The sequence below is a fragment of the Leucoraja erinacea genome, chromosome 1 (assembly GCF_028641065.1).
Source record: "Leucoraja erinacea ecotype New England chromosome 1, Leri_hhj_1, whole genome shotgun sequence".
Lineage (NCBI taxonomy): Eukaryota > Metazoa > Chordata > Chondrichthyes > Rajiformes > Rajidae > Leucoraja > Leucoraja erinaceus.
Window position 1 is genome coordinate 67737136 of NC_073377.1, and position 25484 is coordinate 67762619.

The 25484-nt window shown below is 41.8% G+C and overlaps 1 protein-coding gene across 1 annotated transcript in view; it reads right to left on the reverse strand.

Annotated features, from left to right (window-relative positions):
• Positions 1-25484, reverse strand: part of LOC129697942 (phospholipid-transporting ATPase VD-like) — a 137341-nt gene that overhangs the window by 17307 nt on the left and 94550 nt on the right. Inside the window, exons 12-17 of the mRNA XM_055636679.1 lie at positions 19812-20430; positions 18503-18597; positions 16113-16239; positions 13200-13384; positions 9054-9354; positions 3471-3547 (exon numbers count right to left, since the gene is read on the reverse strand). Coding sequence (XP_055492654.1) covers positions 3471-3547; positions 9054-9354; positions 13200-13384; positions 16113-16239; positions 18503-18597; positions 19812-20430 — 1404 coding nt within the window. The remainder of the gene's footprint in view (positions 1-3470; positions 3548-9053; positions 9355-13199; positions 13385-16112; positions 16240-18502; positions 18598-19811; positions 20431-25484) is intronic.

The following is a 25484-nucleotide window of genomic DNA, read 5'->3' on the forward strand; positions in this document are numbered from 1 at the left end:
GATAGGTGGGGTTGTGGATAATGAAGTAGATTTTCAAAGTCTACAGAGAGATTTATGCCAGTTGGAAGAGTGGGCTGAAAGATGGCAGATAGAGTTTAATGCTGATAAGTGTGAGGTGCTACATCTTGGCAGGACAAATCAAAATAGGACGTACATGGTAAATGGTAGGGAATTGAAGAATGCAGGTGAACAGAGGGATCTGGGAATAACTGTGCACAGTTCCCTGAAAGTGGAATTTCATGTAGATAGGGTGGTAAAGAAAGCTTTTAGTGTGCTGGCCTTTATAAATCAGAGCATTGAGTATAGAAGTTGGGATGTAATGTTAAAATTGTACAAGCCATTGGTGAGGCCAATTTTGGAGTATGGTGTACAATTTTGGTCGCCTAATTATAGGAAGGATGTCAACAAAATGGAGAGAGTACAGAGACGATTTACTAGAATGTTGCCTGGGTTTCAGCAACTAAGTTACAGAGAAAGGTTGAACAAGTTAGGGCTTTATTCTTTGGAGCGCAGAAGGTTGAGGACTTGATAGAGGTCTTTAAAATGATGAGAGGGATAGGCAGAGTTGACGTGGATAAGCTTTTCCCACTGAGAGTAGGGAAGATTCAAACAAGGGGACATGACTTGAGAATTAAGGGACAGAAGTTTAGGGGTAACATGAGGGGGAACTTCTTTACTCAGAGAGTGGTGGCTGTGTGGAATGAGCTTCCAGTGAAGGTGGTGGAGGCAGGTTCGTTTTTATCATTTAAAAATAAATTGGATAGTTATATGGACGGGAAAGGAATGGAGGGTTATGGTCTGAACGCAGGTGTATGCGACTAGGGGAGAATACGTGTTCGGCACGGACTAGAAGGGTCGAGATGGCCTGTTTCCGTGCTGTCATTGTTATATATATATATATTATATTATATATATATATATATATATATATTATATATATATATATATATATATATATATATATATATATATATATATATGAAGAAGCTGTTCCTCAATGTAGATGTTACAGTTTTCATTTAACAAAAGTCGGACTTCATTCCAGAAGTCGGGCGTCAGTCAGTCCACAAGCCATGTATCAGTCACAGTCCAAAGGCCATGTGTTAATCCCAAGGCAGTGAGTGAGTCCAGAAATCATGAGTAATTCAGCCTGGCTATAGGATGCGCCCCCTCCTGCCCCCAACTGATGGAGGACCCCCCCCCCCCCCCTTCTCATCAGCTCACGAGAGCCCCCGCCTAAAGCTGTGCCCCTCCCTTGGCTGCATGACGTTTGCCACCCCACACTCCACCCTGACAGCCCCCGCCTCAAAAAAATGTTTTGCACAAATTCTTCAGTGTTCATTAACAACTGAAATTGTCTTTCGGCTGCTTTTTCGACATCATGTCAGGAAAAGGTAGAGGTCAAGTTGATGTGGCTATTGCTGTAGCATCCTCTGGGGTAGCAGCTACATTAATGCCTGGTGGAAGAACTGCACATTCTCGATTCAAGATACCCATCCAAGTGTCCGAGGATACATTCTGCAACTCTAAGACGGCACATTTCATGAGGCAAGTGAAAGTCATTGTTTGGGATGAATGTCCAATGATTAGGCGAGAAAGCTTTAAAGCGGTGGACAGAACTCTTCAAGATGACTGCAGCAACACTAAGCCTTTTGGCGGCATTCATATCGTTTGTTGTGACGATTTTCGACAACTACTTGCTGTGGTGAAAAGGGGAAATGATGCTGATGTTGAAAATGCCTGCATCAAGAAATCCTACTTGTGGACACTTTTCACCAAGTTTCAATTGCACACAAATATGCGATTGACAGGGGGAGATTTTGTTGAAAGTTGGAGAAGACAAGATTTTAAAGAATGAAGACGATGAGATTGAAATCCCACAAGACATGCTTCTATCAGCAGAAACATTGGAGGATTGTATTGATTTCATCTATCCCACATTTGACAATCCTGCAGAATTATTCTCCAACAATTGTATCTTGGTTCCTCACAACAATACCATGAGAAGCATCAATTCTACATGCATCAAACGCTTCCCTGGAATCGTTAAGGAGTACTTTTCTTTCCATGCTGTCACTGAGGGAACTCATGATACTCACTTCCCAACAGAATTTCTTGATTCACTTGAGCTCTCTGGATTACCACCACACAAATTGGAGTTGAAAAAAGGATCACCAATCATATTAATGAGAAACTTGGAGCCGCCAAAGCTATACAATGGAATGAGGATGATTGTGGAAGAGCTACACAATAATCTGATCATTGCAAGAATCAACATGGGAGCCTTCAAAGATGACATTGTTCTCATTCCATGGATAGCACTCATTTTGACAGAAGGTGAAGACATTCCCCTTCAGCGGACCCAATTCCCCATTCAATCAAGTTTTGCTATGACGATCCATAAAGCACAAGGACAAACAATGCAGAAGGTGTTGATCTACCTTGACAAACCGGTATTTCAGCATGGACAACTATATGTGGCTCTTAGCCGAGAAAAGATGAAGGGAAATGTCAAAGTTTTCCTGAAGGATGGAACATCGACCAAGAATGTTGTCATTAAAAGCGTGCTTCGTTGAATGATGACTTCTGAGATAAATTCTCAGATTTCCTTTATCTTCAAATTTGACCGCTGAATCTCTCTATATATTAAAATTGTCTCTTTTTATCATCAGAAAATAGTCATCAAGAGGCAGTTAGCAACAGAACACAACAAGAAAGAACTTAATAATTCTCATCTTTAACATTTAAATTGTTCTTCTATTTTAAGAATCATTCACATTTTAAACTTTAATAATTGTTTTTGCACTTTTGATGCCTGTGTGTTCTTCATCACAATGGGAACCTAATGGGCAGGAATGGCTGCTCTGTGGGAGAGCCACTAAGAGTGAATGGGGGGAGGTTGTGGGAGAGATGCACTGAATGTGTGTGGGGGGGGGGGGGGGCAATGGCAAGGAGCAGAGGGGGGGGGGGGGGGGGGGTTAAAGGGAGGAGGGGTGACTGAGTGAAACTGCCAGCGTACCAGGCGTGAGTGACTGCACAGCCAGACCACGAGCCGTGAGTTAGTGCACTGCCAGCCCAATAATCCATTCAGTCCGCCTTCTCCCCCTTCTCCCGCTTCTCTCACACAGTCTGTCACTCTTTTTGCGCAGAATTTCTGGCAGTTTCTCAGCTGCCAGCCTGGCAGGTCCGAGTGACTGTACTCGGACTGAGCTGCCAGCCCAAGAATCCATTTGGCCCACAAACTCCATACTAGCCCTCTGGAAAGCAGTACCTTCAGCCCACAACCCCCATACTAGCGCAACAGAAAGCCCCCCCCCCCCCCCACCCACCCCCCCCCCCACCAGCAATATTGGAATTGGTGGAGATGTGGAATATTGTGTTGGGCGACCAGCCCTCCCGTGTGATGCTGGGACCCATTTGCTATATATTTACATTCAGTCACATATAAACGTGCATTGAAGTGGTTTTACCTGCATTCCTTCCTGACCTGATATTCCTATTCCAACATCAGCCATTTGAATCATACTAACATCATTGGCACCATCACCTGTGTAAAAAAAATATTAAAAGGATGAAAAGATAATTCAGTGTGTTGAAAGAGTAATACTCTGATGAACTGATTTATTTGTTTAAAGTGGGAAAGGAGTACTTATGGTGAAAGTCACATGACCAAATATATCTCACACGATTTTCTTCACCGTTTTACAATACACACCTGCTCTTTTGTAAATAATAGTTCATTTAGACATATTTTTCAAAAGGTACCATTTAAAACAAAGCATTGAAGCATTACCGCTGAATTGCTTGGAGGAGAAGCATGATTGAAATTCACAAGAAAGCTTTTGACTTGTTTAATAAAAGTTATTATACACAGAGTCTCTTGCCCAGAGTAGAGGAATCAAGAATCAGAGGACATAGGTTTAAGGTGAATGGGGTGGGGGGGGGAGAGGGGAGAAGATTTAATAGAGACCTGAGGGGTAACCTTTTCACACAAAGGGGTGTGGGTGAATGGAACAAGCTGCTGGGGAAGGTAGTCGATGCAGATTCTGTTGCACCGTTTAAGAAACATTTTGACATGGATAGGACAGGTTTAACGGGATATGGGCCAAACGCATGCAGGTGGGACTAGTGTAGATGGGACATGTTGGTCGGTGAAGGCAAGTTGGGCTGAAGGACCTGTTTTCACATTTAAGACTCTGATGCATGAGGATACAATTACTTTGGCTTGGGATTCACAAAGGGTGTTGAGAAGTTTATACTTGGAAAAGGAAACACAAGTGAAGGAAGGAAGGAAAATGTTGGTTTCAATCGAAGATAGACACAAAATGTTGGAGTAACTCAGCGGGACAGGCAGCATCTCTGGAGATGCTTCTCTTAAAGGAAACACTATCCAAGTTATTTGGGAATTATCAACATTGTTGGAATCAATTTTCAACATGAATTGCTCCCCCCCACTAGGAGTATAGGTGGAAAATTAGTTAAAAAGTAGGAGAGCGGGAAATGTTAACACCAAATGAATCTGAAACCTCCAAAGGGCACAATACCAGATTTAAGACCGGTGGAATTTCTACAAATGAAGCTGCTTGAATTAATTAGAAACTGAAATGAGCGTTAAATTAAAATATTAACTATTAAATAAATGGTCAGCAAATTCATTCAAGCAAATGAGACTGCACTGGTTATACCAAGCATTGAACTGAGAGGAGAGGTACAAAGTGTATCTAATCCCCTCAGCTCAACAACATAGAAATGACAACCATTTAGTTGAAAATATTTAAAACTAATTATGACATTTTGCCTGACTTAGGTAGATTTATTAACTTTGGTAGATACAATAGAATACAATAGACAATAGGTGCAGGAGTAGGCCATTCCGACCTTCGAGCCAGCACCGTCCATTCAATGTGATCATAGCTGATCATCCCCAATCAGTACCCCATTCCTGCCTTCTCCCTATATCCCCTGACTCAGCTATCTTTAGGAGCTCTATCAAGTTATCTCTTGAAAGTATCCAGCAAACCAGCCCCCACCTCCCGCTGAGGCAAAGAATTCCACAGACTCACAACTCTCTGTGTGAAAAAGTGTTTCCTGTGCTGGCATTTCTTTAAATTTGGTGACTATACTGAAGTATGTAAGAAGTTTTGGGAATTTGGACACAGGAGATTATTTCAAAGTTAAAAATAAAAAGAACATTGAGCAAATGCAGAGCCTTTACAGCAGAAAACCAATGTTCCCCAAAAGGGCAATGTAGTCACCCAGCAACTGGTGATGCCCATGAATCACAGACTTCAAGCAATCATTGGATATGCCACAACATACTAAACATGACTACTTTCATTTACATAACATTGCTGTGTCCCAAACATTATGGTGCTCTGAAATGGGGGGACTGTGTATAAACACTGTTGTAATTTCTACATGGTGAAACCAAAATGTATAAAAATTCCCTTAATAAAACCTGACAATGTGCACTTTTACCACATGAGAATTATTTTAATACAAATCTCAAATTGTGGAGTAAATAAATAAATTATGGGTCTTTGTCCCAAACATTATGAAGGGCACTGTATCTTTAGGTCAGTTCTGTACATTCTCTTCCACCATGAAAAGGTACGCAGTAATTTATGGGAAAACAACTTAGAATGCTCATTTAACACCTTATTTGAAGAATAAAACATTTAACCAACATAATTCAATGAAAACAAAACGTAGAATATTACTGAACAAATCTAACCATCAGGAGCTTGAAGAACCCAAACGGGTATATATTTTTTTACAAAATAAGCATTGAGAATACATCACAGTCGATTTTTCACTGAGTACACTTCGGGGCCTGACAAACATTCATGTGAAAGGCCAGCTATCATCAAGCATTAGGTTGGCAAGCTGCCACTAGAGGCAGCGTTTAAGTTTAGTTCATTGTCACATGCACCGAGGTATAGTGAACAGCTTTTGTTGCCTGCTAACTAGTCAGCAGAAAGTCAATACAGAGCTGCCAAGTTTTGTCAGAGCATTTCAGTATTCTACTACCTGAAAATCAAGATTTTGCTGAGGAAATCAGTATTTTTACGCAGTGCCATTTTGCTGTTTTCTATGTGCGATCATACGCATGTAAGAGTACAAGAATGCATAACTTTCCCACCAATTGACATGTCTTCTATGCACCTTACTTGACAGTGCATTCATTGCCATTGCTTTGTATACTTCTGTTTGAACGGCTGCTTCCTGCTTTTAGCACCAGATGATGATTTAGAAGCCATTTTGGAAGCATCCCTCTCCCTCCCTCCCTCTCACTCCCTCTCTCCTTATCCCTTCCTTCTCCCTCCCCAAACAGTCTGTGACCCATAGCGCTGTGGCCATAGTGCTATGTGTAAAGCCCATAGCACTATGTGTAAAGGCAATAGCGCTCCAGCTGGTAGCACTATAATTAAAACCCATAGCGCTGCTCATTTAAATTCCCTCGCGCTAAACTGAAATCGCTGATTAAACCTGTAGCAGGACAGGCAGATCAAAGCTTACAAAAATAATCATCCAGATCTTTAAATTTCAAATAGTAATAGATTTAATCTGCTATAATTTTTAGTTACAGTATGTCTTTTTAATCCTTGCATTTTTTAAGCAGCAAGATGAAACAGGAAGTCGGGTCGATTTAAAAAAAATCCATATTTTACAAAGCAAATCAGTATATCCGTATTCTTATTGCATTTCCGTACCAAATACGGAAAATCCGTACTACTTGGCAGCTCTGAATACATGATTACAATCGATCAATTTACAGTGTATGGATACATGATAAGGGAATAAAGTTTAGTGCAAGGTAAAGCCAGCAAATTCCAATCAAAGATAATCCGAGACTAATCAAAGAGGCAGATAGTGGTTTAACACTCCTCTCAGGTTGTGATGGGATGATTCAGTTGCCTGATAATGTTAATCCTGTGCTAATTGGAGCAGCTAGGACTTCAAAATGGGGTAAAGTTTCAGGGTTGCTGGGAGATTTGGTCAATTTGGAGTTGCTCTCTGCAGAGCTGGGACAAGCTGCGAAGAGGTGCCAGAGTGTCTGGAGCTTAGATACAATTTGCAAGCAACGAATGGGAATATCTGCAAACCCTGTCAATTCGGTGTAAAATGCATAGAATGGATTGGATGGCTGCAAACCAGACATACATCTTGTAAATAATTGTAAATAATGTTGCAGAGTTTGACTTTGCCAAGTGTTGATTGAATGAGGTGTTGAGCCTTGTCTGGATTTTCTGTAAATCAGGGTAAATGCTTCTTAGTTGGTTTCCTTACAAAGTCCGTTTTGAATACAATGTATTGAGCTGTTGTATCATTGGGTGAGGGGAATGCCTGTTATGTATGGGGTTAATCAATATCTGTAATTGGGTTATTGAGAGACCACCCCCATGTGGTTCGGCCCCTCGAGGTCCCGGGACATATAAAAGTCCGCAATCACGAGGCTCAGCGTTGATCTTCTGGGAGAACGCTTAGGACTATGTGAACTTCTGGAGTATCTCTGTCTGAGCAAGGCCTGGTGAGCTTGAACAGGCAGACACGAGGATCAAACCCGCGGTGGGATAGGTACAGTAGTTGATCTGTAACGTGCTTTTGGTAAAATAAAATGTAGTTGCTTCAAGTGCTTGATTCAGTGTTTTTACTGAAACTAGACTGGGGGGAAGCTTAGAAATGAGCAATAATCAATAACAACTGGGAAGAAACTGTCTCCAAAGCTGGTGGTGTGCGTATTCACACTTCTACACCTTTTGCCTGATGGGGGAGAGGAGAAGAGGGAGTGGCCAGGATGTGACTTGTCCTTGATTATGCTGCTGGCCTTGCCAGGGTAGCGTGAGGTATGAATGAAGTCAATAGAGGGGAGGTTGGTATGTGTGATGGTCTGTGCTGCGTCCACAATTTGCTGCAATTTCTTGCGATCTTGGATAGAGCTGTTCCTAAACCAAGCTGTGATGTATCCTAATAAAATGCTTTCTCTGGTGCATTTGTAGAAGTTGGTGAGAATTGTCGGGGACACGACAAACCTCCTAAGCCTTCTAAGGAAGTAGTGGTATTGGTGTGCTACGTTGAGTGCATCAAGACAGGTAGGTCATTGCTCATCATTTTTGGAGTACGATCTTCCGTTTTGAGCTGGTAAATTCACTTATTGCACTTCAAATGTAGCTGCACCAGAATGCAGTGACTGAAGTGACCAAAGGTGTATTGACTAGAGACACTATATTCACATAGGAGAGAAGAGCAGAAAAATATGTTGATTGGATTAGATGAACAAGATTAGGGAAAGGCTCACATGACACTCAAACATTCATACACGTCAATCAGGTGGAATGGCCTGTTTCTGTGCCATTCTCACTACCATCCTCAATTAATAAACAATTTAGAACTAATTCTATATAATTTTAGATAAAAGAAAAGGGTTGGGGAACAGGAAAAATGTGTAACTTCCCGATTACTTTAGGAGATGTCTGCACAATGATTTATCCTCAGTTTGGAAATTATTTTCCAAAATAATTAAAAATATATTTTTATGATTAGTTTAGTTTATTGTCACCTGTACCGAGGTACAGTGAAAAGCTTTTTGTTGCGTGCTATCCTGTCCGAGGAAAGACTATACATGATTACAATCGAGCCACAGTGTACAGATCCAGGATAAAGAGAATTACGTCTAGTGCAAGATGAAGTCCAGTAAAGTCCGATTAATGATAGTCCGAGGGTCTCCAATCAGGTCGATGGTGGCTCAGGGCCGTTCTCTCTTTGTTGAGAGGATGGTTCAGTTGCCTGACGACAGCTGGGAAGAAACTGTCCCTGAATCTACAGGTGTGTGTTTCATACTTTGTACCTTTTGCCTGATGGGAGAGGGACGAAGAAGGAATGCTTGCCGAAGCAGCGTGAAGTGTAGATGGAATTTTATATTATACCCAGTTACTCCACATTAAGCTGCTTCCATCACATTGGTATCCTTTAAATACACTTTGGAACAATTACTAAAATAAATGACTGGCACAATGCAGAATGCTCAAATTAATCTTAAAGACATTATTTACCAATTGCTAGAGTCATGACTTTCAACTTCTCCCGCACTAGATGAACCACCTTGCTCTTCTGCAATGGTGTCGATCTGCAGCATATAACAGCACGGCATCTTTTACTAAGTTCCAGAAATTTATCTTGCAGACTCTCATGCAATGCAAATTCTAAAGTCTTTCCATCAATTACCAGAGCAACGTGAAGCTCCCCATCAGAAGAAGAGGATGGAGAAGAGCCAACACAGGGAGTGTTTTTTTCATCAGTGGTTTGCTCTGTGATTTCTGCAATAAGCTTATGAATCAAGTCTTCACATGCTTCCTGTAATGACAAGAACAGATGGGCAGCGTCAGAGAGGTTTTTGAACAAGGCGCCTTAGTAGGACCTAAGAGAAGAAAGTCAGCTTAAATCAGGACATTCTAGTTTAGGATTGGCAGAAGCATGAACTGTGACAGAAGAAACTATACGATCATCTGAAAGCTTCTGATTCGTTAGCTGATATTGTTGATCACAGAAGGTCAGGTAAAAAACAAGCTCTCAAGCAAGCAATGAAAATTACTTGAATCATATACTTAGCTAACTTTGGCAACAATGTGGAAGATGGCAACCAGGGGGTGGAAGATTGCAACCTTCATGTGGTCCACCCTGTTTTGACTAATGCAATCAACCCGACGTGCACAAACAAATAGATCAAATAGAACAAGTTGACTTGCAACTTTAGGCTGTGCACGTCATACGCACGAAGAAGAAGAAGCATGGCAGAAGGGCACACATAGTAAATCATGGAGATTTGTGTACAGCAATCTAACACACAGTGGTAGCCCCAACTATTGTGTATGATGGTCAGCAACTTAAATGCTGGCAATATCTCCTTTTCATATTTTATCTAGTTAATGAGTAACAATCAAAATATGTTGTATGGCTCAATGCTCATGCAGATAGCCTTTAAAATGTGATGGGTTTCAACCTATATTATCCTTTTCGTCAGTAGGTTCTAGCCTGTCACCATAATTTGGAAGATAAAAACATTTTCCCCAACCCTGTTCTAATCTTTGGGGGACATCTTTTCTCCAAAAACGCATTACCCTTATGCCTCCTTATAGCCGATCTCTGAAGTATTTCCTGTTCACTTTCTTGAGACTTCCCACAATTTTATTTTGCATCTAATTTGATCTCTGTTGATTTTCTTTGTTCCAAAGAAAATAATTCTAGCTAAGCCAAACTCACAGGGCGAACTTTGGAAATTCGCCACCAGTTTGCTTTACACTGACTCCGGCAAAGATTTCTCTCTGACCTTCCTGTAATACTGTGACAAGAACAATGCATACTCCACTGGTGGTCAAATTAGTGTTCTCGTCAGACTTTCCTGCTCTTTACTCTTCTCTACCGATGATACCTCAAGCATCTGTGAATGCTGGCAATCCCTGCCTTGTGGCCATTTGGGTTACAGTAATGCCATCTGAGAGAACTCACAAATCACTACCAAAAAATTGAGATATCAAATAAAATTCATTCTCATGGAATTTTGGGGAAAAATAAATGCAATATTTATTTTAAAATCTTTTTTAAGTTATGGTTGTGTGATACGTACCATTTCTCCCATCATCCTTAACACAGGTGTGTAGGAAGGAACTGAAAACTGAAGGATCGAATAAATGTAACATTTTCAGCAGCGGGACCTTATGGTGGGGCTTCCCTTGTGAGCATAGAAATCACCAATATGATGCACATATATTGTAAAACAGGACATGCGTTTAGTCAAAATGTTTTATCAGAACCTCACCCTTTAGTGCATGTTGCTTGTATTACCAGCATCACCTATAGATGTCACTGTAATCAAAGTTTTCAACATCATGCTGCAACGCCTTCCTTGTCGCGGTTGAAACCAGCCTAATACTCCCAGGGTAGAACTACTTACATAAGTAGCAAAATACACACATTTTAATGATGGGCTGAGGACCTATTTCTGTGCTGAATAAGTTCATCAGTTGGTTTTGGCTCTAATGGGACACCATGAAAGATCAAGTAGCCTATATTTGTACACAGTTACTGTATTTATATTACATTCTGGCTATTTTCGTCCTATACTTTAATTTTCCCCAATTAAAACAGATGTTGCCCGAATAATCCTGGTGTGCTGACTGCACAATTTGGCCATGACTAAAAATACTGTAACTTTCATGGTTTTGATTAGTAATTTGATTTCTAATAGATAATGTAATTGAGGTTACCTGCACAAATGCAAGACCAAGTGAGAGAAAGCAGGCGAGAGTGAGAAAGGGCAGGAGTGAGATTTCAGATACAGATACAAAACAATTAATTAACTTTTCTTCATCTCGCATTACTTCAATTTTCAAATAGTAAAATGCTGAAATCAATTAGCTGCACCACATAGTATTGAGTTAGAAAAAAAGTAAGTCCATGTGAAAGTATTTGCAATATTTTGTAAACCAGCATCTGCAGTTCTTTGTGTCTCAGTATTAATATTACCCTCCCACTACTCACCAGATTGGCAATATATGGTCAGTCAGGTTAAAATTATCAAAATGGGAATGCAATCACTAATTTGTCATGTACATGGCCATTGCAACTTTTGGACTTTAGGTTTTGTGGCATGTCAGTGTTTCCTTTGGGACAGTGAGACGCTCCTGTACTGATTTAGATATGACAATAAAATCCCACATTGCAAATGGGAGGCTAATTTTGAAGATCCCACTTCATCTCTCTCCACAACCACACCTCTGCTACAGCCACAGTCACTCAAGGCGTTCCCCAAGGCTCCGTACTCGGCCCCCTCCTCTTCATCATCTACATCCTCCCCCTTGGTCAGATACTCCGCCACTTCAATCTGGACTTCCACTGTTCAGATTCAGATTCAATGATGACACACAACGATCTACCTTGGCACCAAATCCCCCCACAACCCCCCCCTCTCCCATATCAACTCGTGTTTGTCAGCTATAAAAACCTGGATGCAACATAATTTCCTCAAACTCAACAGCGATAAGACAGAATTCCTCCTCATAGGCTCCAAAGCCACACTCAACAAAATCAATAACCCCACTCTCACCATCGACGGCACCACTGTCTCCCCATCTCCCCAGGCCCGCAACCTTGGCGTGATCTTTGATTCCACCCTCTCCCGTGAGCCTCACATCCGCCATGTCATTAAAACCTCCTTCTTTCATCTCCGCAACATCGCCAAAATCAGACCCTCTCTCACACGTCCCGCTGCTGAAGACTCATCCATGCCTTCATCTCCTCCCGACTGGACTATTGCAACTCACTTCTCCTTGGCATCAGCTCCACCTACATCAACCGACCCCAACTGGTCCAGAACGCAGCCGCCCGACTCATCACCCACACCAAATCCTGGCATCACTTCACTCCAGTCCTCAAACAACTTCACTGGCTTCCCATCTCCCACCGGATCACCTACAAAATCCTGATCCTCACCTACAAAGCCCTCCACCATCTGGCCCCTCCATATCTCACTGACCTCCTCTCCCCCTACCAACCCTCACGGTCCCTCAGATCCACACCAGCCGGTCTCCTCTCCATCCACAAGTCCAACCTCCGCAGTTTTGGGGACAGAGCCTTCTCCAGGGCAGCTCCCAGACTCTGGAACTCCCTCCCCCAACTGATCCGCAATTCCATGTCCCTCACCATCTTCCAGTCCCGCCTCAAGACCCATCTCTTCACCTCTGCCTATCCTTAGCCTCACGTGCCGTCCCTTTTCATCTGTGCATTAATTGCCTCATACTGTGTTTTGTATTGAATTCTGTATTTACTTTGTGTACTAGTCATGTCTCTACTATTTATTTCATTCCCCTTACATGTTTTTCCTCTACCTGCTAAATTTTTGTAAGGTGTCCTTGAGACTCTTGAAAGGCAGCGATAAATAAAATTTATTATTATTATTATTAATTTTAAATCTATAGCCAGGGTCAGGAAATCCAGTAAAGTAGGAATAGCAAAGATGATGGTTCCAAAGGAGGCAAATTGCTCAACACTCCTGGGCCAGGAAGAACAGTCACATTGACTTGATCCTGACTGGCTTTGTCAGTTGTCTTGCTATTTTCCAGTCATTCCTCCCCACCTCCATAAATATCAGTAATCAGAGATCACCAAATTCAATCGTGCAGTACATATTAGCTTCCATTTACCTTGTTGTGTGCATTAAGAATGAAAATGGTGTCTTTTTCTTCCAGGAGTTTACAGGCATAAGCAATGTTCACAGCAGTTTCCTGTTTGTCTCCAGTAAGGACCCATGTCTTTATGCATGCCCTTCGAAGTGCCAATATTGTGTCAGGGACACCTTCTTGTAAGCGATCTACAATGCCCGTAGAACCTAAAGATGGAATTACAAACTGTTTTTTTTTTTAAATCACACTTCATAATGAAGAAATGAGCAAATAACACAAGTGTGTTTTAAAGAAAATATTTGACTTTTTTTTATACCTTTTATAAATTTTGGTCGGCAGATAACTTATGCAGTAACTATTTATGCAGGAAAGCAATATTAGGTTTCACAATGCATCTACAAATTGTGCAAATGAGTATACGTTTACAGTTTCCTCAGTAATCATGAAGATGGCAAGAAACATAGAAAATAGGTGCAGGAGTAGGCCATTCGGCCCTTCGAGCCTGCACCGCCATTCAATATGATCATGGCTGATCATCCAACTCAGTATCCTGTACCTGCCTTCTCTCCATACCCTCTGATCCCTTTAGCCACAAGGGCCACATCTAACTCCCTCTTAAATATAGCCAACGAACTGGCCTCAACTACCCTCTGTGGCAGAGAGTTCCAGAGATTCACCACTCTCTATGTGAAAAAGTTTAATCTTTATTCACTTTCAAAGTAGTTTCTGGACTTAATACGCAGGCTTAAGTGAACAAAAAACTATTGTAAATGTTTTTTTAATAATCTATGTTTCAATGGGAAGATCAGGTGCAGAGTGAATAATTTACTGGTTTGTGTTTATGACACAAACTATTTAAAGCCTATGATGTATAAAGGTTTTATCTATAATACTTTACTTTCTATTGTCAACTTTTCACATGCACAAAGTGAATAAGGGTGTATAATATCCATAGTAAATGTTCTCATGTACATATGTATCCTATTCAATTGTATCCATGTATACTGTTGAAGATCCAATCATATCCAGTAGTGCCTCAGTTTTGTCTCCCAATTGCACCGGTTCAACTAATGCTTCACACTGGGCATGCCTATCAAATTGTATTTCATTCCATAATCCTGCTCCAGGACCACGTGAGGTGCATGTTGGCCCACAATTTCTCATTAATTAAAAGCAATATGTGGAATATTACTGGATGTCAGACACTCGAGGGCAGGGTGGAGGGAGTGAGGATAGAATAGAATAGTTTCTTTATTGTCATTGTAACATGGGCCATGTACAACGAAATTTAAAATGTCAGCCAGTCAGTGCAGCATTCAAACATTTCTAAAGCTAACGAAACATCCACGGTAAAATAATAAAGATAAGCAAATAAATAAAAATCACAGACAAAGCACGCATACACACCCAACCCTCCATCCTTCTGTCGATTTCACCGTTACCACAGTCCCTTAGTCTGTATCGCCCCTGCGTTCCTTGGCGGCCACATTTAGTACTTTTATAGCAGTGGGGTAAAAACTGTTTTTTAGTCTATTTGTCCTTGTCCTTGTGGATCTGTACCGTCTGCCTGACGGCAACAGTTCAAACAGGGAGTGTCCGGGGGTGGGAGATGTCCTTTATTATATTCTGGGTTTTTTTATTGCAGCGGGAACTGTGTAGGTCCTCCAAGGTAAGGAGAGGGCAGCCGACAATCCTCTGGGCGTTGTCAATGGCCCTCTGGAGCGCTTTCCTCTGAGCCGCTGTGCAGCTGGTGTACCACACGCATACACAGTATGTTAGTATGCTCTCAATGGAGCACCGATAAAAGGACAGCAGCAGCCTCTGAGTGATGTTGTTCTTCCTGAGCACCCTCAGGAAGTGCAGTCTCTGCTGGACCTTTTTCAGCAGCGCAGTGGTGTTCACGCTCCACGTCAGGTCCTCCTCAATGTGGATTCCCAGGAAGCGGAAATCCGCCACCCTCTCTACACAGTCCCCTCTGATGGTCAGTGGTACCATGTCCGTTTTGTTTTTCCTGAAGTCTATTATTACCTCCTTCGTCTTTGAGGTGTTGAGGAGCAGGTTATTTTCTTCGCACCACACTGTCAGCTGCTCCACCTCATCCCGGTAGGCGTACTCGTCCCCCGCGGAGATGAGTCCCACCACTGTAGTGTCATCCGCAAATTTGACAATGGTGTTGCTGTGGTGGGCGGGGGTGCAGTCATGCGTGTAGATGGTGTAGAGCAGGGGGCTCAGTACGCAGCCCTGTGGAGAGCCGGTACTGAGGCTGAGGGCCGTGGATGTGTGATGGCCCACTCTGACTCTCTGGCTTCGACCCGACAGGAAGCTATTTATCCACGTACAGGTGGAGTGTGGAAGTCCCAAGTCCCCCAGTTTGTCCACCAGTTTGTGGGGAAGGATAGTATTAAAAGCAGAGCTGTAGTCCACAAAGAGCATCCGCACGTAGCTCCCCCGCTGCTCCAGGTGAGACAGTGCAGCATGGAGAGCTGTGGCTACAGCGTCCTCTGTGGATCTATTCGCTCTGTACGCAAACTGGTGGGGGTCAAAGCTTCGGGGCAGAAGTGATGTGATGTGACCCCGGACCAGTTTTTCAAAACACTTCATCACCACTGGTGTGAGTGCGACTGGCCGGTAGTCGTTGAGGCTGGAGATGTTGGGTTTTTTTTGTGATGTCCTGATTGGCCGTGTGCAGTTCCAGTGATGACATAGTTCTCAAGATCCAACCAGCTATTAAAACATTTTTGTAAACCATCCATACTCGTTTTTGTAAAACATTTTTGGAAACCATCCAAGTTATTTAACCCCTTAAGTGCTTGGATAAAAGGGTAAACAGTCAATTCAACCCACACAGCGCACTCTTGGAAGTGTGTCGGGCAACTCTTGGGACCTGCTAAACTAGGAAAGAATTTCAAATTCCAAACACATTCTTGAATTTACCTAACAGTGTCAAGTTAGTTTCAAGTTTAAGAGCTGATTCAAGTAGGAGCTCCTCTTGGTTGTCAATACTTGTCTCTGCTATGAGGTGGAATTTTACCCATTCTGCGTAATCAGCATCACTCATCACCTGCAGAGAAAAGAAATGGTGCGGTTTGCTATGAGTAATCAAGGACCCAACAATCACTGAACATGGAAGCTAACCAGCACAGTAACATCTTTCCATGTTTAACCTATCGTTAATAGAAAAGTACATAGAATCCAGCATGACATTGTGGGTTTATATAGATACAGAATTACATATAAAATATATCTTTAATTGTGTAGTTAGATGAACATCTGGTTTTCTTTCACATTTCACGTTTGTTTCTGGCCACCATAAGAAATGCAAAGAATTTTTAGTTTTGTTCAAGATAGTGCATACTTCTTGAATAACTAACAAAAGGGTTAACAAGTTAAACGAATCATTGCCATATTCCAAATTCGACAACACATAATCTGTTTTTTCCAGGTGAAGTTGCCAATTCCAAGAGGATGAGGAACAGGGCAGCCTAATGCAGAACATCCAATGTCAGACAGAGCTAGTCAGAAGGACAGATGGAACCAGATGAGGAAGATGATCTGGGTGGGTAGGAAGTGAATAGAACAGGGGATGCAATTGAGGGGACTGGAAGGGTGGGGGTGGGGGGGCGGGGTTTGGGAACAAAAATGGGAAATCTGTGTAATGCAAGAGGAGATAGAGAGGGGGACACAAGGAGGTAAGAATTCTCTAAAATTGGAACATTAAATGTTTATTTAGTTGTAGACTACGCAGGAGGGATATGAGGTGTTGTTCGGTTAGTTTACATTTTGGCCTCATCCTGGCTGTGATGAAAGCGAAGGACAGACAGTTTGGTGTGCAAATTCAAAGTGAAGTTGAAAGATTATGCAAAAGGAAACTCAGGTTGGCATTGCGGAGAGAACACAAGTGCTGTGCAAACCCATCACCTAGACTGCACTTGGTCACACCTATGTAGATGTGGCCATGTTAGGGTCGCCAAATGTAGTAGACGAGGTTAGAAAAGGTGCACGTGAATCTTTGCCTCATTTGTAAGGGATGATAGATCCCTGGATGTTTTTGAGGGAAAAGGTGTTTTATGAGGGCAATCGAGGGGTATGAAAAAAAAGTGAAAAAATAATGTTTGTCAAGATTGGATCAGTCATGATCTCATTGAATTGTGAACAGGGCTCAGCCAAGCTCCCATTTCAGATGGTCTTATGCATTCAACTGTCTTCTCATTGTTTCAATACTTCTTTTACTGTAGTATCAACAAAATAAACAGCAAAGTAAGATTCATAGATCTGATTAGCAATAACTAAGGAGACGTACTTTTATTTTTTAATATTTAATATTACACCCAATATAGTCATTTGTCCAAGCAATTTTGAAAAAGATTGAATAAATGGTTACATTTAGTCTCTAACCTGCCTAAATTTTACACAGGACCTATTTGTGGTAACTTGACATTGAGTGTAATCATGTTTTCAATCAGTTTGCATTAAATGGGCCTGACAAAGTGATGATGATATTGGTGCATGTCAGTTCTTTGGAAAACAAACTGAAGAAACTAGTAAATCGGCTGTCCACACCGCGAGTTATCACAATGTTAGTGAAACATAGGAAATAACATTCTGCACTCATGCACTAAATCTGGGCTTTAGTCCAGTTGGCAATTCAGAGCAACTGAATTGTATTTTTGTTGAAGTTAATGTCATGTGACAAGATTTATATAAAACCAAGCAACCTGAAGAAAATTGATTGCAGGCTAACACAATAAGTGCCAAGAGCTGAGCTGCAACAGAACACAGATTCCTACACTGGCTCCCTCAAGGCTCATATTTTAGCTGCTTAATTATTTGCACATTCTTATGGTACTCAAGAAAAGTGGATACTGAACCTCTGATCCATTTCTCAAATTTGAAAGGGGAAGCTTGAAAGCTGTTTCTTCTCTTCCTTTTTGGTAAGAGGTTATTATTACTTGTCAACCCAATCAATAAAGTGTGCACAAAAATTAAAAATTGGTATTGTATTCTAACTAATTTCCTTCCACATTAATCAAGGGATTACAGCATCAGAAGCTCACTCTCTTTTACGAGCTGCAATGTTATTCTTTTGTCAAATAAATCAAGTTGGTTTATACATGGGAAGTAGTAATTTATCATACTATTATTTCTAAGAATCAAACCATAAAACAGGTGTTTTCAATTCAGTCGCAGGCTGTGATAATGTTGCCTCAAAGCATTGTTCTTGCATTCAAATTTCAATTCCCTCGCCAATTTGTCAACCCTCTGCAAAACTTGACAAACAGTGAATGGTTTTATCAGCAATATTATTGCTGACTGTGTTTTCATACCTTCTTAGCAATACAAAGAGTACGGAGACCCTCTTTGGCATATCCATCTAAATAGTTCTGTGTCTTCTCCCTAATACGTTTCTGTTGCCTGTCACCTGCAAAATAAATACGAGTCAGTGAAGAACCAACTGAAAATCCTGGGAGCTAATCATTTGAACAGAAGCTTTATGTCATCCCTTTTCACAGACATCCAATTCATGATCCATGTTGTGAATGAATGAATGCATTTTATTAGCCAAGTATGTGTACATACAAGGAATTTGCCTTGGTGATTTCCTCGAAAGTAACAAAACCAATTGTCTGCGGCAATTGGGGGGGAGGGGTGTGGAATGGTGTGTGGGTGCGTGTGTGTCCTGTAGGATCTTTGGCCCAGTAGATGGAGGTCACGCTTCGGTGGACGCTTTCCAGGTCAGTGACCAAAACCTCTGGCGACTCATGGAAACATTGGGTGGGTCGCAAGGTCACCAGACGTTTCCGCTCAGGTTTCCTAGGTGGGGCAGGGGCAAGGGGTCCAGGACAAGGGGTCACAGCTTAAGGATGAGGGGGAAATCCTTTAAAACCGAGATGAGAAGAACCTTTTTCACACAGAGAGTGGTGAGTCTCTGGAACTCTCTGCCACAGAGGGTAATTGAGGCCAGTTCATTGGCTATATTTAAGAGGGAGTTAGATGTGGCCCTTGTGGCTAAGGGGATCAGAGGGTATGGAGAGAAGGCAGGTACGGGATACTGAGTTGGATGATCAGCCATGATCATATTGAATGGCGGTGCAGGCTCGAAGGGCCGAATGGCCTACTCCTGCACCTAATTTCTATGTTTCTATAAGACTGGTGTTTTTAAACGTTGGAATAGTCCCAGCCTCAACTACCTCATCTGGCAGCTTGTTTCAGAAGATTATGATACATGCAGTCCATGGTGATTGGTAGTTTAGATTCAGAACTGGCTTACTCATGGAAAACAGGGTTTTGGTAGTAGGGTTTTATTCTGGCAGAATGTCTGTGATCAGTGGAGTTGTGCAGGGATCTGTGTGGGGATCTACTGTGTGTATGATGTGAATAAATGACTTGGATATAAATGTAGATGGGCTGGATGTAGATGACACCAACATTGGTGGAGTTGCAGACATCTAATGCAGATGGGGCACGTTGGTTGCCATGAGCAAGGGCCTGTTTCCATGCTATATGACTATGTTACTACACAGCAGTTTTGCTCCTTTTCTAAAGTTGTGAATGTTTAAAATGGCAGAAAACTCAAAATTCGAATAACTTTTGGACAAGCAAGGACAAAATCTACAACAGTCTATATACCTTTACCTGAAACGTTCAAAAGATCCATCATGCCCGAATCAGCACCCTTTGTATAAACAACGACTTTATTTGTCAACGGATGTCGCACTACCACAGACATCCTCTTTCTAATGGAGTCAAATGGTAAGGTGTGCAAGAGTTGAAACTGTAATCGTCCTATGTGGTCAAGTTCCACAGTGACTTGATCAGAAGTCCTGGATATTAAAGTGCAATTGTAGGCTCGAGCTGCATGTACCAGCGCAGCTTCATCCGGGCTCTCTGCCTCATAGCGCAATTTTAAAATATTGCATTTGTCTGTAGATGTGCCTGGATCCATAAAACTGCCTGCAGTTTTATCATCCTCTTCCGGAATATCGTTGGAGTCTTCTCCAGCTGAAATTTGACTACTTTTGCGATTCTTGGCTGATCCAGCAGCAGCTACATTTGGTTCCTTGAGTGCACTGGGTGAAGCCGGCTTCACGCGATTTAATAATCTGCCAGCAAAAGTACTTGAATTATCAATAAAAGAATCCTTTAGCAGTGACAGAGAAGGTGAACTCATGCGAGGCACGGAGAATCTTTGAAACATTTGCTTTATATCCTCCAGGGACTTAATCGGAATGTTGGAGATTGCAGGTATTTTTACCTTGAATGGTGTGAACAGAAAAAAGGATTGGTTAGATAATATCATAATTTCTGAGTATAACTACTGCTTTATTCTAGTAAGGAAATTAAATTACTGCTTTAAAATAAATAATTATCCATATATCCAAAAGGAACACAGAAAAGTGAAAATTTCAAACTAATCCCCATGTCGCTCTCTTCATCATTAGTCTTGCTTTCTTTTGCTTGGGGCCATACCAAATTAATGAACTTTGGAATACATACTATGGAAAGCAAGTTTTTTTTTGTGCAAGGTCTTCAGTGCAATCGGAGTTACAAATGATCTACAGGAGCAACGGTGGAGACAGTAAGGCTCGCGTACTGCTAGTCAACCACAGCAATCATGCTGTGTCAATTGCATTTGGATGGCAGCTGTCAGCATAACACACTGTTAAAGGAATAGGGAAGTCACTTAGTAGCTGGAAGATGCAAGTCTAGATGGGGTAGAGGATTAATGGGATCGCAAAGGAGAAATACTCCGTCACTAGAAATGTAGCCACTCTTCTCTGAGGCCATATTCTGCAATAGAATTGAAATCCTGGTAAGTAATGCCAGGATGTCTAAATGTCTAATCCACCTTTAGACATACAGCATGGAAACAGGCCCTTCGGCCCACCACGTCCGCGCTGAACAACGATCGCCCCATAAACTAGCACTGTCCTGCACACTAGGGACAATTTACAATTTACAGAAGCCAAACTTGAACCTCTGTAGTGTAAAAGGAAACCGGATCACTCAAAGAAAATCCACGCAGTCACAAGGAGAACGTACAAACTCGGTATGGACAGCAATCAAAGTCAGAATCAAATCCGGGTCTTTGGCGCTGTAAATCAGCAACACTACTGCTTTATCACTGTGCCGTCCTATACCAAACCTTGCACTGATTACACTTTGAGTACGCTATTGAAATACAATAAGCATTCCAAAATGATGTATAGACACTGAAGAGGTGACCAAGAAAATTTGCATGTATAATGCTTTGGTTGGCGTAGACTCAGGCCAAATGGCCCGCTTCCTCACTGCATCTCTAAAACGAAAAACTGAAACTAAAAATAACAGAAGCTCGCATGAAGGTTCACAAGTGCTACCAAAGTCAAAGTCAAAGTATCCGTCGAAGATGCCAAACTCCAGTCCAGTGGACGCAGCTGTTGTTGCGGGAGCTCTGGAAAAACAGATCACCAACCGGTTACCTGCGAGCTCCCGAAGATGTCGTCCACTGGGCCCGCGGCCGAGCCTCCGAAGTCGGGCCGCCGCTGCCGGAACGCTGCCTCAGCCCCCGGGTCAGGCCGCCGCCAGAACGCTGCCGCCGCCTCAGCCCCGAAGTCGGCCAGTCTTGCGCTGGTAAGTCCTGGCTGGCTCTGCCTCTGCAGCCTCGAGGTCGGTCCCAGTTGGAGGCCACCAGCTCCGCCATTAGGCCTCAGCGCAGACAGAGACGGAGACAGGGGATACAACAAGAAGAGTCGCACCCCCCCCCCCCCCCCCCCCCGAAGATAGAGACTAAAACAAGTTTTGCCCATCTCCCCCACACATACACAACCTAATAACTCAAATTAACTAGCTAAAACAGGACAAGAAAACAACAAAAAAAGAAAGAACAGACGGACTGCAGGCGAGCCGCAGCTGTTAAGGCAGCGCCGCCACTCCCTAGAGATTTTAAACCAGAGAGGCAAGGCAATGGGAGTAGTAGGTGAGAAATTGGAAGGAGTGATAGATAGGTAGATAGTTAGATAGTTTAGACTCAGTAAGTCTCAAAGGAAGGACAGATATGGAAAGGTGATGAAATATCGTCATGCTGATGAGCTGGTCTGTTTATTTCAATACGGCATATTGTGGAGTAACCAGATGAACTTAAAACCTGGATCAGTGCTTGGTACTATGATATTGTGTACATTGCAGAAACCTAGTAGCGAGAGAGACACGAATGGCAGCTCATTGTACGGGAAATTTGATGTTTCAGGTATAATTGAGAGGGAGGAAGTAGGAGTTGGATAAATTGTACTACCAATCCAGGGAGACTGTCACGGCGACACTCAGAGAGGACATACGAGAGGGTTTGCCTACTGAGGCGACATGAGCTTAAAAATAAGAAAAGAGCAAGCAGTATAATGGGATTGTGCAAAGCAAGCAGAAGATAGAGGCCAGATATATAGACAGATTGCCGAAAGTTGCCAAGCACCAGGGCTTTCTTAATGGGTGGCTTTAACTTGCCCAATATTAACTTCTACTTGCTCAGTGCCAAAGGCTTAGATGGGACAGAAATTGTGAGGTGTACACAAGAGGGTTTATTGAAATAGTATATGGACTGTCCAACCTGAAAGGGGAATGTAATGGACCTTGCGTTGGGAAATGAGCCTGGCCAGATGACTGGTGCTTCAATGGAAGAGCATTTTTAGGATAATGATTACAACTGCATAACACCAACTCTGCATTGTAATTCATGTCAATGGTAGGAAAGCTGTTGGTGAGCATTCGTCGAGATAAGATGTATTCACATTTGGAAAATAATGGGTTAAGTAGGGACATTCAGCATGGCCTTGTACATGGCAGGTCATGTCTTAGGAACTTGATCAAATTATTTTGAGGAGGTGACAAAGGTGGTCAATGAGGGTATGATGGTGAATGTTGTCCACATGGATTTTAGTAAAGTATTTAATAAAGTATCCCATGGTAGGCTGATCTAGAAGATTAAAATGCAAGGATATTAACAGTGGCATGATCATATGGAATCAGAACTGGCTTACTGTTGGAAATCAAGAGGATTGTGGTGGAAGGGCAGTATTCTGATTGGAGGTGTGTGTCCAGAGGAATTCCGCAGGGATCTGTGTTGGGACCTCTGCTGTTTGTGATTATATATAAATAAATATATAAAAATGTATGTAATCGTGGACGGTTTGGTTAGTAAGTTTGCAGCCGACAACAAGATTGCTGAGGTCACGGACCATGAGGAATGCTGTCAAAGTATAAAGCAGGATATAGATCAGCTACAGAAACGGGCGGAGAAATGGCAGATGCAGATTAATCTGAGCAAGTGCGAGATGTTACACTTTGGAAGGTCAACTCTCTGAAAGTGACAACACAAGTAGATAGAGTAGTAAAGTACACAAATGGTATGCTTGCTTTCATAGCTCACAGCTTTGAATACAAGAGTCAGGAAGTCAAGATGTTGTCTTAAAGGACTTTATTTGGCATATTGCAAGCAATTCTGGTCGCCCTGTTACAGGAAAGATGTGGTGGCTTTGGAATGGGTACAGAGGAGGTTTACCAGAAGGTTGTCTAAATTAGGGGGTATTAGCTACAGGGAGAGATTGGACTGACTTGGATTGTTTTCTCTTAGGCTGTGGGGAGACCTGGTGGAAGCATATAAAATTATGTGTAGCACAGATAGGATAGAGAGTCAGAACTTTTTTGCCAGGATGGAAAAATCAAATATTAAAGGGTATAGCTTTAAAGTGAGAGGGACAAATTTAAAGGAGATGTAAGGAGCAAGTATTTTTTTACTACACAAATGGGGGTCAGTGCCTGGAACGATCTCCCAGGGATGGTGGTTGAGGTAGATACAATTGGGGATTTAAAAGACTTGTAGATGCAGTAGGCATATATGTAGGGAATGGCAGGATATAGATAATGAGCAGGCAGATAAGAATTAGCCTTGGTATCATGTTCAGCACAGACATTGATGGATGAAGGACTTGTTTTTGTGCTATACCTATATGTTTTATGTTCTTTGTATCCATCTTGAGGAAAAATGGTCTGACTGCTCAAGTTTTATTTTTGTTTCAGAAAAAACGACAAGATGACCAAATAAACACACTTTAAAATTATGAATTATTTTGGCGGAGTGGATACAGAGAAAATACATAAACTTAAAGAAAAACAGAAACTAATCATTCAAGAGGGAATGTCATTATGAAATTCCACTGAGAATTCAGGAGAAATGTCTATACCCAATCAGTACTGTCAATATGGACAATACTACAGCAGGCACTTGAAATAAACCATATTGAAATAAACCATACTTAAGGGGAGAATAAACAAGCATTTGAGAGAACAGACACAAAATGCTGGAGTAACTCAGCAGGAAAGGCAGCATCTCTAGAGAGAAAGAATGGGTGAGATTTTGGGTCAAGACCTTTCTTCAGACTGAGAGATTGGATTTGAGGGTTATAATGGATCCGAGGCCTAAAGTGGTTTGAGGGTTATAGAGTTAAGACTTAAGGGAAGAATGTTGTGAAGAGGCTCATGTGAGGCATAAACACTGGCAATAAATGATTGGGTTGAATTTCCCTTTTCAGCACCTTACCCAAAGTAATATATAAAATTATTTGCCGCACATTAAGAATCATCACTAGAGGACTCTTGACATTTTGCAAGGTTTCATTTGCAAATCAGTTTGCAAAGTTGCACATTTAAAACAATAGGCAAGACCCACTTGTACTCAATCTTTCTTGGACCAATGAACAAAATCCTCCTCCTCTACAGTAACCATACTGAATGGCATCTAAAGCCTGGCACTTCCTTTCTCTTGGTTCTGCCTCTGCAGGTTGTAACTACTCTGATTTATCTCCCTCAAGGATAGCCTGATAATTTACCAAAAGGTAGAAAATGGCAGCATTCTCACATGTGCACAATACAATGCCCATCAGCAACAAGCACAATTTTTGACTCCTCTGGTAACACCAGGGATATCTGTCCTTTGTCAGTTCTCTAATTTTCATCAACTGTATTCCATTTATCATGAAACATCTCCACCTTCTACACATTAATCTTTTCACTGTTCTTATTTTAGAAGGGCAATTTCAATCATCTTCACATATACAAACAAACAAAACAGATTATGGTGAAAGATCTTTGACTCTCGTTCTCTTCCCAAATATCATCTGACTTGTTGAGTTTCCATCATTTTATATTTTCATTGTAGTACTTTAAAACACATTTAGATCAGAAGACTTCAAGGAAGGAGTTGACTGATTTATTGTCCAACACCTTCAAAGCCTTTTCTGCTTTGCATCAGTGGCGTATCGGACTGGTGGCGCCATC